The 16,722-nt window shown below is 39.7% G+C and overlaps 1 protein-coding gene across 6 annotated transcripts in view; it reads left to right on the top strand.

Moving 5' to 3' along the window:
• Positions 1–16,722, top strand: part of ASH2L (ASH2 like, histone lysine methyltransferase complex subunit) — a 37,215-nt gene that overhangs the window by 7,914 nt on the left and 12,579 nt on the right. For 4 of the 6 annotated variants that reach the window (XM_039242518.1, XM_039242517.1, XM_039242522.1 and 1 more), the window contains exons 6-11: positions 2,633–2,728; positions 3,357–3,452; positions 5,066–5,141; positions 5,868–5,885; positions 7,324–7,417; positions 8,438–8,655. In XM_039242518.1, the coding sequence (XP_039098449.1) occupies positions 2,633–2,728; positions 3,357–3,452; positions 5,066–5,141; positions 5,868–5,885; positions 7,324–7,417; positions 8,438–8,655 (598 nt within the window). The remainder of the gene's footprint in view (positions 1–2,632; positions 2,729–3,356; positions 3,453–5,065; positions 5,142–5,867; positions 5,886–7,323; positions 7,418–8,437; positions 8,656–16,722) is intronic. The other 2 variants (XM_039242520.1, XM_039242519.1) reach the window with 1 other exon arrangement.

Below are 16,722 nucleotides of genomic sequence, written 5' to 3'. Positions count from 1 at the left end.
GCTCAATCTACTGAGCCACCCAGGCGCCCCATTACATATCTGATTCTTTTTTTTTTTTTTTTTAATGTTTTATTTCTAGGAGAGAGAGAGACAGCGTGAGCAGGGGAGGGTCAGAGAGAGAGCGAGTCACAGACTCTGAAACAGGCTCCAGGCTCTGAGCTGGCAGTCAGCACAGAGCCCGACGCGGGGCTCGAACCCACGAACTGTGAGATCATGACCCAAGTGAAAGTTGGACGCTTAACCGACTAAGCCACCCAGGCGCCCCCATATCTGATTCTGGATCTCCACTGAGGTCATGATCTTGGTCTGTGAGATATGGTCCGTGAGATTGAGCCCTCCGTCTGACAGCGCAGAGCCTGCTTGGGATTCTCTCTCTCCCTCTCGTGTGTGCACACGCACCTTCTTTCAACATAAACTTAAAAAATTTTTTTCACCAAATCGTGCTTACTCTCCAGGCTTTTTCCTCTGCATTCTGTTATTTTCTATTCTAGTCAGTGCTAGTTTTGACTTAAAATTGATTTTATAACCTACTAATTGATTGCAATCTACAGTTTGAAAGACACTGACATAGGGTGTATGGTGAGACCAATATAGTTGGGATCAGACCTGCAAGGGCTTTTCTACTGACTAGAAGTTAGGACTTATACCTGTAGACTGGAGTAATCAGATGGCCCTTTCACCCCCTTTTTATTTCCTGCAGTAGAGATGTGCTATGATTAGATTTGGCTTTTTTCTTCTTTTGTTTCTTTTCTACCTCAAATTCTTATTTGAAAATTTCAAACTTAGAAAAGTTCAGATAGTACAATGAACGTCTGATAATTCTTTTCCTAGATTTGCCAGTTATTAATATTTTACTGAATTTGCTCTATCTTCCCATATCTCTATTTTTCTCCCTAAGTTATATGAGACTAACTGTACCCAGTATTTTCTCATACCCACAATACAGTGATCATACTTAATGCTGATATAATACTACTAATATATGGTTTTTATTTTTTATATAAAATATATAATTTTATTTCCTCATTGTTAATTATCATTTTAATATCCTTCATAGCATTTTCCTCTCTCCAGGATCCAGGAAAGGATCACACATTACATTTAGTCACAATGTCTCTCTTGCTCTCTCGCTTTTTTTTTTTTTTTTTTTAAGTAGGTTCCATGCCCTACTTAAAATAGGGCTGGAACTTAGAACCCTGAGATCAAGAGTTACATGCTTTACTGACCAAGCCAGCCAGGCGCCTCTGTAATGTCTTTTTTGTCTTTAATCTAAAACGGTTCCTGACTTTATTTTGCTTTGTTTTTTGTGGGTTTTTTTTTTTTTTTGGTCATACATACATTTACTTATTTATAAAGTTTATTTATTTAAGTAATCTTTACACCCAACATGAGGGGTTCATGGCCCTGAGATCAAGAGTTGAGTGTTTCTCCAACTGAGCCAGCCAGGCATCCCAGTCTGCTCTGACATTTAAATTAAATTTTGAGGAGCCTAGACAGTTGTTTGGCATGATTCTCCTCAGTTTGAATTTGTTTGATTGTTTCCTCATGATCGAGTTCAGGTTAAACATTTTCGGCAAGAATATCATGTAGATAGTTTATGTATAGTGTATGTTTTTCCTTGTATCACATCGGGAGTCATAGAAGAGAGGAGAGAGCGAGAGAGACAGAGAGACAGAGAATGCCAAGCAGGCTGCACACTCAGCACAGAGCCTGACGAAGGGCTGATGTCACAAACTGTGAGATCATGACCTGAGTGGTAGACCACCCAGGTGCCCCAGTTTGTGGATTTCTGGTTTCTGGTGCTCAGATTTGATCAGTGTAGCCCCATTCAGTCTGACACTTGATACTTTTTGATATGTCCTTATCAATTTTTGAACTCTTCCTTACTTTGTGGAACAATAGAATACTCCAGGCTTCCCTTCTACTTTCCCTGATTCAACCCTGGTTCCTTTTACTTTTTATTCATTTGAAAACTTTTTTTTAAGTAAACTCTACATCTGACATGGGGCTTGAATATACACCCCTGAGATCAAGAGATACACACTTCACTGACTGAGCCAGCCAGGCGCCCCAAATAGTTCCTTTTTTTAAAGATTTTTTTTTTTCGTGGAACTAAGTGGTGGAAGGTATTGGTGGTAGACTCTAACTGGTGGACTTTGGCAGAATGGTGAGAGTGGAGGAAGGTCGATGTCAAGGTCAAGCTCAGATACTTGTTTTGTCTTGATAGAGATCTGCAGAGCAGATTTGTGAGATGAGATACAAAGTTTAATTTTGTAGCAAGTTTGAGGTGCCTTTGGGATGACCACATAGAGATTTTGGAAGCAGGTAAAACGAGAGAGAATCACTTGGGAGTCATTGTCCAAATGGCACCCAAGAGAACGGGGTGGATCTTTCTCTCCAACTGGATTGGAAGCCCTCTGTGGCTAAGACTTGTATATGCTTATTTGAAATTCCTCACAATCTGTATGTCATTTGCATGCAATTATGTATGTCTAATCATGAAAAGACTAAATATGGATTTTTCTCTTGATTCTGACAAGCTCTGAAAATGCTGCAGTTTTCTTTCCTTTTTTGTGAGTATAACTTTGAAAGTAACTATAGAAATCTTAATATATTTTGTTTTTAAAATTAGGATATCATACCATTTATTGATAAATACTGGGAGTGCATGACAACCAGACAGAGACCTGGGAAAATGACCTGGCCAAATAACATTGTTAAAACTATGGTGAGTAGACCAGAATGATCAGACTTGACGTTTCAAAAATCCGTGTTCTTTGTAAGTATTAAATTGGCTTTAGTCTCACTAAAATGACGTGATGACTAAGAAAATGAGAACAGCTTAGTTTTAAATCTTGGAGAGTGAGGTATCCCTGATTATAAAGTTTAATAGTTTTCACAGAATCACAAGATTGTGTCTGAAGTGAGCATCAGTGTCATTTTATATACGACACTGAAACCTTTGTCCGCTGTGCTTCTGCAAGTGTAATTTTATACTGACATTGCAGGCTCTTTTTTCCTTTGATTTAAAAACAAAAACAAATAACACTGTTCTAAACATTATCATCCTTAGAATTAAAGAGAACACATGGGGGAGAAGCCCACAGCAAGCTGTTAACAGTGCTTATCTCTGTGAGGTGGGGAGAGAGGGAGGATTCCGGAGGACTTTGGCTCTCATTTCTTCAAGTTTCTCTGTTTGAATTTTTTGATGGTCATGTATTTTCTAATCAGAGGGAAAAGCAATACTGTCATTTGGGGAGATTACACTTAGGAATTGGAGTTGCTGGTTGATATCCATTCGGTAGTACTCTGAAGTATAAAATTTCCAGTAACACTAATATACTGTTTCCTCTTAGAGTAAAGAAAGAGATGTATTCTTAGTAAAGGAACATCCTGATCCCGGAAGTAAGGATCCAGAAGAGGATTACCCCAAATTTGGACTTTTGGATCAGGTACTTTATAGTTCCCTTTTGATTTGGAGACAGAATCAGATTTTGTTCACATTTGTCCATTTGTCGTGGTCATTCCAGGCCGCTAACTTGGTGGGCCCCAAATAAGCAGTTATTCCCATGTGTGTGGGGGAAAAGCCCTCACCTTAAACCAGGAGACTAGTGTTTTAGTTGTGGTTCTTCCCCTTAACGTTACAATCTTTTGCATATCATTTTAATCTTTTTTAACTTTAATTTCCTCACCCAAAACATAAATATGCTGTGCTAAGTTATTTCTAATTTTCTTTCCATCTCAAATTTTACTTTCTTTAAAAAATTTTTTTTTAATATTTATTTATTTTTGAGAGAGAGTATGTGAGCAGGGTGGGGGGTGGGGGACAGAGAGAGAGGGAGGCGCAGAATCTGAAGCAGGCTATAGGCTCTTAGCTGTCAGCACAGAGCCCTATGCGGGACTCGAACCCACGAACTGTGAGATCATGACCTGCGCCAAAGTTGGACGCTCAACCAACTGAGCCACCCAGTCAACCCTCAAATTTTACTCTTAAAAACATTTGTTATTAAGAAAAACTTGTGGTGAAGAATTTGTGTATCTAGCATAACATGAGGAAAAAGAAAATTTCCACTCTTTGTTCAATGGCAGGGGTCACATTTGGCATCTCAGGAGGCCAAATCTATCACCTGTGCCTTGAAATGTTTGATCTGCCAGCACTGAAACTTCAAGGTTTTACCCAGAAATGTTACTGTATGAGGACCCATTGCCCGATGATGCACAGTGAGCCAAACACTGATACCAGCTTTGTAGCAGAAAGGGTTTTATTGCAGGGTGCCAAGCAAGAAAACCAGAGAAAATGTCTCAAATCAGCCTTCCCAAAGGGTAAGAGTCAGGACGTCATGGGGTGGTATGTAGGTTGAATGGAATACGCTGATTGGATATAGGGACAAAAGGAGGTGTCCTCCTTTCTGGGCCTTCACATTAAGGAGTCAAGCCTCTTCATGGGACACGTGTTCAAAAAAGAGCAGCATAAAGGATGATGACGTGGGGTGGGGGTATCTTGGGGCGTGTCCTCACAGAGGTTACTTTTGTTCACTCCTGGTCCCTTCTTTGCAGTTGCAGGAATTCCCTGTGTACCGTGGTCTTGGCTAGCCTTATCCATGGTCAGGCAACTTCTACAGAACAGGCTCATGGGAATCAGTCAGGTTAGCTAGAGTTTTCATAGGGTAGACAGTCAAGCATTTGTAGACTTAATACGCTGGGGGCAGAAATTGAGATTTCTGTCTTTTCTTCTCAGATGAGAAGATCTGATTACAATGGGCCTGAATTCCCAAGGGGGGGGGTGTTGAGACAATAGCTCTTAGGCACTCCTGTTTGCCCTCTCCTGCTCCAACACCCCCACCCCCAATTCACTGTTAACCACTTCAATCCTTATACTTGGCCTGCCTCACACATGTCACTTGCTGATCTCTGAGGCATCCAGGTTTGGAACCTTGTAAATTTCAGGCTTCTTAGGATTGTCAGTTTTGATTCACATTCTACTAGAATTTCCTGGTTTTTTGAGCATTACCAGATAGATTTGATTATATAGCCTCCCTTTATAACTGAATATTTTTCCCTCTAGGATCTTAGTAACATTGGTCCTGCTTATGACAACCAAAAACAAAGCAGTGCTGTATCTACAAGTGGGAATCTAAACGGTAAGTGTTGAAATGTCTTGATGAAATATGTGTAAGCTGTTGGATCCAAATATGCCTAGAATTGGGCATCCTTTGGGTTGACTCTTAACTGGCTATTTACAAAGATGCTTTAAAGTCCAAAACTCAGTTATGGGAAGCTAGCCAAAGATATGACAGATGGTAGTGGAGAGCTTTTTGTCCCTTTACACCACAGTTTGGTCTTAAGTGAAACAGATTTAGCATAAAACAAAGTATAGGTTTAATGTCAGATTTACTGTTTATCTTAGACTCCCCATCTGTATCCTTATCACTGACACCCAGTGTAGATTCGGTTGTTCTCTCTTACTACTAATTCAACTGTTATTCAGCAGATTTCCTTTGCCCATCTTCTAATTGTTCTTGCCCTGAAACTTCAGCTTATTCCCATGACTGTGTTTCTGTACCGATCACTAGCTATAGATGTTTTTCTGCAGTAACCCACCTAGTGACAGGAGTGGACTTCATTACTAACTAGATCTAATAAAGGTTGGGGTAGCTGGGAGGCAGCTAGCTATTCACCTAACACTTGGTGACATTAACTTGTCCTTTGGTGCAGTAGCATCTTAAATGTGTAATCATTTCCATTGTTACTAATATTCTAAGATGGGTTGGAAAAAGTGAACTGTATTGTTTATCTTTTTACACCATTTTTTCCCCTTTTAATTGTTAAAATGTGACAAATACATGGTGCCACTTCTGTTCTTACAGGTGGAGCCTCTTTTGGAGGTGAATTCCTCCTCTGTCTTCTTCCATCCTCTCAGACTTAAGTATTATGTGGTTTGGAAAATGCTTTTTGCTGAGTTGTGGTAGAAGCTAAAACTAAATTAAAATTTTAAAGCATCGTGAAAATGGTGGCAATAGCACTTGATATGAAACCGTAGTTCCAGTTGAATGTTAGTAATTAAAAGCTTGTACGTTGTCATATTCTGCCTTACATGGCCAGCAGTCCCTTAATAGAGCTCGTTCAAGATGGATCTAAAACTTCTCTTTTATTAATTAAAATACAAATAACAATAAGAATTCATAGTTTTTTAAGGTAACAGAAACACAAATTGATATTGCAACAGTGCTAACATTAAACCTTTTTATGAAAAATTGGAATAATACATGGTGTGTTCACAAAAGGAAGTTCTGCATCAGTCTGGTCCTGTATATGCAGAATATGACCTGCTCTCAATGTCTTGATCCTTTTTATTCCAGCAGAACTGCTGAGAATTTCCAAGCTTGCCCCAAATTAAGATACAGTACTCTATGCAGTTGTTACCATAAAGGTGTTTTCCTGCAGTTCAGGGACATTTTCTGGCAGACGGAAAAACAAATTGAGAGGAAAGACAGAACTGGACAAAAACTTCAAAGTACCTATTTCAGAAGTCACTAGGTAGTGTTCCTTGTGGCCTTAGTATGTTACTAATTTATTTTATGTATAAAATACGTAAATCGTCTATTGATATTCTTAATTCCACAAGCTAGGTTAGTCTAACCTGAATTTTATGCATTGACACAATCTTAATAATTGTAAAAGTTGCCTACTAAATTTAAAGCCTTTCTACTTGGGTCATGAACAACCAGAGTGGATACCTAGTAGCACTGGAGAGAAACACCTTTTTAGTATTTTCGTTTCTGTTTTCTATGTTTTCTGTACCTTTGTCTTGTTGGATATTCAAGTTAAGTGCTTTAGCAGATACTGTGCCTTTATTATGTTTTGGAATATCTTCTGCATAGTTCAAGTGAGTGAACATCTACTTACAGTGAGGATATTTTTTGTGGATGTTTGTATTGGGTGGAAAAAAATTTTATCCTTGCAGTTGTTTTTAGATGTGGGTGTTTGGAATCTGAATGAGTGAAAATGCATTTGTGTCACATCCTCAGAAAGTGGACCAGTAGTTGCAGTTCATTCAGAAAGGAAGGTTGAATAAGTAACGCAGGTGTCATTAGTGCCAGGTTCATTTGAGCTTGCTGCCAGGACCCAGTGTTCTGAGCTGTGAGACCCTCAGCTGACTCTTTCAGAACCAGGGTGAAACCCCAATATGCTTTCAGGAAGGAAATCCTCCTGTGTCTGGTGTTACACAAATGCACGTTGGGAGTGGTAGTCACCATGGAATTTCCACATCCACATGAAGCTTCTATGACAGCTCATTGAAAGTGATCTGCTTTCTCTTCAAAGGGGGAATTGCAGCAGGAAGCAGTGGAAAAGGAAGAGGAGCGAAGCGCAAACAGCAAGATGGAGGTACCACAGGGACCACCAAGAAGGCCCGGAGGTGGGCAGAACACCCACTTGCACTCACCACTGTTAGACCATTCTTTGGTGCTGGCACAGCCTATCAGAGGGAACAGAGCTGTACCCTGCAGTAGCTCAGGTGTCTGAGATTAAAAAGCGTGTCCATTTTTTCTGAAATCTTGAGCACTTAGAAGGATAAAATAATCCCAGGCTAGGAATCTCATTTTACACATTGTTAGAGGAGCACTGGGGCAGCACCCTGGGGCCAATCACCTGAGGAGTAAAGTTCTATTAAGACTCTCGAGAAAGGATAGGGGTGCCTGGGTGGCTCAGTCGGTTAAGCGTCCGACTTCGGCTCAGGTCATGATCTCATGGTTCGTGGGTTCCAGCCCTGTGTCGGGGTTTGTGCTGACAGCTCAGAGCCTGGAGCCTGTTTCGGATTCTGTATCTCCCTCTCTCTCTGACCCTCCCCTGCTCACGCTGCGTCTGTCTCTCTCAGAAATAAATAAAACATTAAAAAAAAAAAAGATTTAAAATAAATAAAAGATTCAAGAAAGGATAGATGGAGGAAGGGGAGTAGTCCCAGTATTGAACTTTAGATCTTTTACTTCATCTTTGTGCCTCTGCCCTCATGCTTCTTGCCTTGGCTTTGTTCAATAAATCCTGGTCTTTTCTTATTTAAATTGGCGAGACAGTAAGTACTCCTACTCTTATCTCTGAGTCTCTGTTCATTGGTTTTTAATAATTAACATATTAAAGGAAATCGCCCTTGTTCCCAGTCTTCCTTACTTTCCCTTATGGTATACTGCCTCCTTTTCACAGATATTCCTACAGACTAGAGTAATTAGACCAAAAACTACTTTGCTAAATTTAAAAGTAAATCCTTTTCATTTCCCTGTTTTACCTGCAGAGGGCAGGATCCTCTGAGCACTGAAAAGCATGTGTGAAATTGCATGTGTTCCTGCTGAAATCTAATAAATTAGATGTCCTTCTTAAAGAATTGAAGGCATTTGAGCTAAGGGGGTTTTAGTTTCTTGATATTATTTTTTCCTTTCTGCAGTGACCCTTTGTTTTCTGCTCAGCGCCTTCCCCCTCACGGCTACCCCTTGGAACACCCGTTTAACAAAGATGGCTATCGGTATATCCTAGCTGAGCCTGATCCCCATGCCCCTGACCCTGAGAAGCTTGAACTTGACTGCTGGGCAGGAAAGCCTATTCCTGGAGACCTCTACAGAGCCTGTCTGTATGAACGGGTTTTGTTAGCCCTACATGATCGAGGTATGTAAGATATTAATACTCATGTTGGGGGCTGGGGGTGTGTGTGTGTGCCTGGGTGGCTTGGGATTCTCTCTCTCTCTCTTTCTTGCTCTCAAAAAAAAAAAAAAACTTAAAAACACCTTTTAAAAAATATGTTCATTTGGACCCAGATGTTTCTTTGAATACTGTCCTCAGCTTTGTCCAGTCTAGAATTAGACATACATGTCAGTCTGTTACCACTCCCCTGTCCCCAGTTCTAACTAGACTCAGCTAGAACATGCAAGAAATAATTTGCCTCTTTTTATTAGCTTTAGCCTTTTATATATATATATGGTTTTTTTTTAATGTTTATTTGTTTTTAAGAGAGACAGAGACAAGAGTGTGAGCAGGGGTATGGCAGAAAGAGAGGAGGACACAGAATCCAAAGCAGGCTTCAGGCTCTGAACTGCCAGCACAGAGCCTGATGTGGGATTCAAACTCACAAACCGTGAGATCATGACCTGAGCTGAAGTCTGACGCTTAACCAACTGAGCCACCCAGGCGCCCAATATATGGGTGTTTAAAACTTTGTAGTTTGAACTTATCTACTTTTTTTTAATTTTATTTTTTAAGTAGTTTCTACACCCAGTGTGGGGCTCAAACTTTCAACCCCAAGATCCGGAGTTGCATGCTTTACTGACTGGCCAGCCAGGTGCCCCTATTTTGAACTAACTTTAAACTTACAGTAAAGTTACAAAAATAATGGTTTTACTGTATCCCTCCTCAAGCTTCTAATGGTAACATCTTACAGGATTGACAGTGCAGTTGTCTAAACCAGGAAGTGAACGTTAGTGAATGCTGTTAATGAAGCTAAAGACTTCAGTTACATTTCACTAGTTTCCCCCAATAATGCCTCTTTGCTAGGATCTCCCAATTTCTTAGTCTTTTGCCTTTCCCAGGTCTCTCAGTCCTTGCTGGTCTTGACCATGACTGTGGCACTATTTTAGTGTGTTAATCAGGGATTTTGTCAAATATTCCTCAGTGAGTGTTTGTCTAACTTTTTCTCATGATTAAACTGAGGTTATGCATATTTTCGAGGAACACTATAGAAACGAGTCCTCCTTGAATCCTCTCATGGGGGTCATGCTGTGGCTATGTCTTAATATTGGTTATCTTGACCATGATCATTTGGTTAAGGTGGTTTCTGTGGCTTTCTCTCTTTCCCTCTGTGTTAATAAGTATCTGGAGGAAAGACACTCTGTTCATAAAGCTTTGCTCACTAATTTTAGTGCCCTTCAGTGGACCTTTCCTGCAGTGATTATTAACGTGATGTTTGCCTGATGATTTTATATTTCTTCCTTCTCCATTTGTTATTTACTTGATTATTTATATCAGTGTGAGCTCAGATATTTATTTTATTCTGTTGGGGTATACTTTATCTAGTTGCTCAAATTATTCTCGCTCTGGCCATTGGAAGCTTCTTTAGGTTAGGTCCTGGGTTTTTTAGATGAATCTCATCTTTTTTTTTTTTTTAAGTACTTCTTTACTTTCTGGCATCACAAAATGTTCCTGGCTTATCTTGTATTTTCCATGCCCCAGGCCAAGTATATGCGGTTTCTCTGAAGAGTCTTGGTTCCTTTGGTTGGAAAACTATATTCAGAAATACAGACCTAAGTGTTAGGTATGCTCCCTGGGTGTCACTCCTAGACTCCCTCGGTGGGCAGAAGTAGGAAATTATACATATATCAACTGATGCATATACGTACAGGGCTATCCTGGGTTTGTACCTAGAGCTTGGTTCCCCATCAAGCGCTGCAGGCTTGTTCTAGCCCTTCACCTTTCCTTCTTTGTCACGTCTTTCTCCAACTGTGAGAAACCTGACTCTCTCTCTATAGTGTTTTCCCTTGTGGGTGCATTTCTCGTACGCACACAGCATAGTTTCAGAATTGCTAGCCTCTATGAGAAGCCTTCACGAGCTTGCTTACAGTGTTCATGTGCAGCTCTTTGTCTGTAGCCTTGCAGTGTCCCATCAAGTTACTGTTAACTTAGATTCATTCCATTCTCCCCCAACTCCCTCAGTGTGCTTGTGTTTCTCATTTATAATAGGCTCATTTGTTAGTGTGCGAATGCTTTTTTAGGTTCTCCTACCTCTTTCAGGGGAGGGGGAGAGAGAGAAAGTGAGTGAGTGTGTGCGTGTGTGTGCGCGCTTGCGCACGCACGTGTACTTCAGGGAGGTTATGTGAAGGGTATGTGAAACGTTCATGTGTTTCCAGGAGTTTAATGTTGTACGAAAAGGTTAACGCAAAGTGTCACTCACTCTTCATCCCTGCAACCCCTTCTCACTCCCAGTTTTTCCCCCTCACCTATTCTTTATAAGTAACCAGTCTCTTTAGTTTCTAGTTTATCTTTGCTGTATTTCTTCTGCACAAATAAGCAGATAGATGTGTATTTCCTTTTATCTCTTTTTTTTCATACATGGAGGGCAGCATACTATTATGCATTTTGCTTCATGCTGTTACTTCACAGCACTGTGGGAAGCAAAGTGCTCACTTTGAAGAGATCATCCTAATTGTTTTCTGTTATTTTAGCTTTGTGATTCTCTATTATGTGGACGTATATAGTTTATTCAGCCATTCTGTGGGCACTTAGATTGTTTACAGTATTTTGCAGTCACAAAAAGACTGAATAACCATGAGCATGTGTGTTTTTGTATTGTTGCTGGTATATTTTCAAGGTAGAATTCCAGAAGTAGAATTACTGGAGCAAAAGAGAAGCAAATATATACGTAGTCATTATCTTTTGAATTATGTGTCCCTTTATATACTACAGATGTTGGCCTTTTGTGTGTGGTACATATTGTGAACATTTTCTTCTAGTTTGTCAGTTGACTTCAATTTTATGACTTTTTTATCACTCAAAACTCTTCAATGTTTAGTAGCTCTTTTAATGACACGATTTATTCAGAATAGTTGTCATTATCCTTTAGAATGTGAAAGTGAATTTAAATAAACTCACTACTTAAAAAATAAAGTCCCTACTTTTAGGCAAGTGTACCTTATGAATTTTGTCTTTGTTTTTCTAGAGAATTAATGCAAGTTCCAAATAGCATTTGTCCACTGATAAATACCTCAGTATTTGTATCTAACAAGGATTCTTTAAAATATAACCATTATACCATTATTATTCCTAAATAAGATGAATAATAATTCCTTCCTTAATGATCTAATACCCAGTCCACATTCACATTTCCGTGGTTGTTAAACTACACTTCTTTCCTTTGTTTCTTTGAATTGGATCCAAACAGGTCGTATGTTTATTGGAAGCCCATTATTTCTTGATTTAGTGCTAATATAACTAGATACATGTATTGATGCTGGTCATTTGGAAGTGAAGTAATGTAATTCCATGGTGTGATGTCCATTATATGTGGATTATCTGACTTCTCACCGTGATGAGCATACTTTACTAGTAGGGGAAGTAGGGAAGGGCCAAATAAGTGACTTCAGGTTTTAAGAAGTGAGATTTGTCTTGTTTCATATACTTTACAGTTTTAATTCTGGAGGAGGGGAGAAAAAGAACACTGGCCTTAATAGTCAATTAATTAATCTGTTAGAATTTAATATTTAGAATAGCAACGGATGCTTGCTGTTTATGCTATTCATGCTGAGCCTTATAAAAATTAATGATAAATCTAGATTGTATCTTTTGACATTTTTATTTTGAAATAATTTTGGATGTTTAAAAAAGTTGTAAGAAAAGGGGCGCCTGTGTGACTCAGTTGGTTAAGTGTCCGAGTTCGGCTCAGGTTATGATATCGCAGTTTGTGAGTTCTAGCCCCACATTGGGCCCTGTGCTGACAGCTCAGAGCCTGGAGTTGACTTAGGATTCTCTGTCTCCCTCTCTCTCTGCCTCTTGCCTACTCACTCTCTCTCTCAAAAATAAACACGGGGCGCCTGGGTGGCTTAGTCGGTTAAGCGTCCGACTTTCGCTTAGGTCATGATCTCGCGGTTCGTGGGTTCGAGCCCCGCTTCGGGCTCTGTGCTGACTGCCAGCTCAGAGCCTGGAGCCTGTTTCAGTCTGTGACTCCCTCTCTCTCTGACCCTCCCCTGTTCACGCTGTCTCTCTCTCTCTCTCTCCTAGAAATAAATAAAACATTTAAAAAATAAATAAATAAATAAATAAACACTAAAAAAAATTTTTTTTTAAAAGCTCTAGGAACAGTACCAAACTTTTTTCTTTTTTTTTCGTGAACCATTTGAGAATAAGTTGCCATTGGGGCACCTGGGTGGCTCAGTCTGTTAGGCATCCGACTTTGGCTCAGGTCATGATCTCAGGGTTCGTGGGTTTGAGCCCCGCGTTGGGGCTCTGTGCTGACAGCTCAGAGCCTGGAGCCTGCTTCAGATTCTGTATCTCCCTCTGTCTCTGACCCTCCCCTGCGCATGCTGTCTTTCTCTCTCTCTCTCAGAAATAAATAAAACATTAAAAAAAAGTTTAAAAAAAGAGAGAATAAGTTGCCATGATGCCCTCTGGTTTTTGAGAACTTGATTGTGTATTTTTTACAAGCAAGGACATTATCTTTCTGTTGTTATTTAGTGCCGCTTGACAAATTACCATAAAACTTAGCAGCCTAAGACTACAAATGTTCATTATCTCCTACGGTTTTTGAGGGTTGGGAATCTGGGAGCAGCTTGGTTATGTGGTCTGGCTCAGGAGAATTCATGCAGCTGAAGTCAGGCTCTTAGATAGGCCTGCCATCTCTAAGGACTTGACAGAGGCTGGAAGATTTATTTCCAAGATGGCTCACTCATTTTGCTTTGACAGATGCCTTTTCTCCATAGACTTCTTACTTGCCCTCACCCTGGAAGCAAAGTTCTCCTGGTGCAAGTGATCCAACAGAGCAGAGCATTTGAGTGTCTTCTATGACCTATCTTTGAAGTTAGATAGTTGCTTTAATTTTGTTTTATTTGTTAGAAGTGAATCTCTAGGAGCGCCTGGGTGGCTTAGTCAGTTAAGCCTCTGACTTCGGCTCAGGTCATGATCTGACATCTAGCTCAGAGCCTGGAGCTTGCTTCAGATTCTGTGTCTCCCTCTGTCTCTGACAGCCCCCTGCTCACGCTGTCTCTCTCTCTGTCTCAGAAATAAATAAAACATCAAAAAAATAAAAAAAAAGGAGTCTCTAACTTCAGCCCACACTCTGGTTGAGGGAAATTAGGCTTCACCTCTAAAAAGGAAGAGTATCAAAGAATTAGTGGATATTTTTTAAACTTTCACATTCTTACAGAACCAGTATATACCCATCAGATAGGAAATTAACACTAATTAACTACCATCTGATGATCCTCAGATCATATTCAGGTTTCTCCAGTTGATCCAATATCATTATTGGATGATTTCAGAGGATGCATTTGAGAACTGTGTGCTGCATTTAGTTTTCTTGAGTCAGGTCTTCTTCAATCTGGAATAGTTTTTTTGTCTTTCCTAGACTTTGATGACCTTGAAGCTTTTTTTTTTTCCTTTAAATTTTATTTATTTTGAGAAAGAGAGAGAGTGTGAACAGGCAAGTGGCAGAGAGGGAGAGAGAGAATCCCAAGCAGGCTCTGCTTTGTCAGCACAGTGCCCGACACAGAGCTCAAACTCAACAACCGTGAGATCACCACCTGAGCCAATATCAAGAGTCAGATGCTTAACTGACTGAGCCACCCAGGTAGCCCCAGCCTTAAAGCTTTTGGAAATTAGAGGCCACTTGTTTTATAGAATATACCTCAGTTTGAGTTTCTACTTGAATACCCAGGATTCAATTCAATTCTGCATCTTTGACAGAAATATAATTAAAATGCTGTGTTCTTCATATTGCATCCTGTCAGGTGGTACATTACTGATGATGTCCTCTTTCATCATTTTGCTAAGGTGGTATCTGCTGGCTTTAGCCACTGTAAAGTTAGCTTTTTTCCCTATAAGTATTTTATGAGGAGGTAAATCCTTTAGTGTTTTATTACTGTATCCTGAACACTTACCTTGCTCAGCCTCTACCTAGTGATTTTAGGGTGGAATTGCTCAGGAAGGAATAGAGGATGAAATTATTTGTATTTGAGAAGGTAGAATTTGCCAGATACCTAAGAAAGTTCTGCTAAACAATGTGCATTTAACTTACACAGGCTATCCTTGTAGCTGCCTGGTACCCACACCATTGTGGCATAACCAAAAGAGAGCAGGGCTTGGGCTTTTCAATCTCTGCCACTGTCAGCCAGGCCGCACTGACCTTCGGCGTGATCTAGAACAGCCACATAATCTCCTCCATCTGCATAGTAGGCATGGTAGTTGAGGGGTGCAGAGTCTGCCTACCTGCCTGTCTACCTGTAGAAGTACTTTGTAAATCGTAAAGGCCTTTATAAAAGCTAGAGCTAATCTAAATTTTGTGCTTCCTCCAATAGGATTCAGACAGCTTCTAGTGTTAACAAACATTTTCAGATACTTTTTCCTCAGTTAAGTGTTAATTGGATTTGTGATGTTTCTACGTTGATAAAATCAACCTATACCACCTGGAAATGCTCTATCTTTTGTCATTTTTTTCTTCACTTCCAAGTCATGATATCCTTTCCATTGGTTTAGATTGTCCCCTTATTTTACATAATGACCTTGTAGTAAAGTTTCAAACTATACACAAAGGTAAAAAGATGAATAGAATGAATCGTCATATTCTTTTCTCCCAGATTTAATAATCATCAAGTTTTTGTCATATTTTTATCTGTTTGTTTATTTCTGGATCTCTCTTTTTTCCTGAATTTTTAAGAAGTAAATCTCACCCTACATACTCTTAAAAACTATGAATATTTTCTTTTATAACCACAATGCTATTATCACACTTAACAAAATAGATCATTCCTTGCTAGCATCTGAATTCATTCCATAATCAGATTTCCTTGAAATACTTTTTATCTCCTCACAAAACACTTATTATTTGCAAAGGGAAGACAGTAACTTTCTACTGGAGAAACGTGTAAGGCACCACGTCAGTCAGGTGATCAAAATTTAATACAGTATCAGCATTTTGACATCATCTGCTTCCTGATATGATGCACTGAGAAGCACAGCCTTATTTCAGTGATATTTCTTACAAAAAGCATAACCTAGACTTAAACAGAAGGAAACATCAGACAAACCTAATTGAGGGACGTTCTACAAATGAAAGTGACCAGTATTCTTCAAAATGTCCATGGTCATGAAAGACTTGAACTGTCCCAGATTGGAAGAAACTAAGGACACATGACAACTAAATGACATATGGATGTTGGGTTAGATCCTGAAACAGAAAAAGGATATTATTAGGATAATCGGCTTAATTTGAAGATGATTTATAGATTAGTTAATAACATTGTATTAATTTTCTGGTTTTGATAATTGTGTTATGGCTATACCACTGGTGGTGTTAACACTTGGGGAAGCTGAGGGAAGGGCATATGAATGAGGGATGGTACTATTTTTGGAAGTTTAACATTCCAAATTGGAAGTTTCAAAATAAAATATCAAGTCTTTTTTTTTTTTAATTTTATAAGTTTACTTGTTTTGAGAGACACAGAGAGCATAGGAAGGGCAAAGAGAGAGAGGGAGAGAGAGAGAATCCCAGCGCTGCTTGAACCCACAAACTGTGAGATCATGACCTGAGTCAAAACCAAGAGTCAGACGCTTAACCAACTGAGCCACCCAGGCCCCCCTAAAATATCAAGTCTTTTTTTTTTTTTTTTTTTTTTTTTTTTTTTTATGAGAGAGAAAAACAGCATGAGCAAGGGAGGGTCAGAGAGAGAGGAAGACACAGAATCTGAAGCAGGCTCCAGGCTCTGAGCTGTCAGCACAGAACCTGATGTGGGGCTCGAACCCACAAACTGTGAGGTCATGACCTGAGCTGAAGTCGGATGCTTAACCAACTGAGCCTACCCAGGCGCCCCAATATATCAAGTCATTTAATTTTTTTTTTTAATGTTTTTTATTTATTTCTAGGAGAGAGAGACAGAGACAGCGTGAGCAGGGGAGGGTCAGAGAGAGAGGGAGTCACAGACTGAAACAGGTTCCAGGCTCTGAGCTGGCAGTCAGCACAGAGCCCGACGCGGGGCT

The sequence above is a fragment of the Hyaena hyaena genome, unplaced genomic scaffold (genome assembly GCF_003009895.1).
Source record: "Hyaena hyaena isolate Hyena2069 unplaced genomic scaffold, ASM300989v1 scaffold_215, whole genome shotgun sequence".
NCBI classification, from domain to species: domain Eukaryota; kingdom Metazoa; phylum Chordata; class Mammalia; order Carnivora; family Hyaenidae; genus Hyaena; species Hyaena hyaena.
The sequence above is the reverse complement of the archived record's forward strand: the minus strand, read 5'-3'. Positions and strand labels throughout refer to the sequence as shown.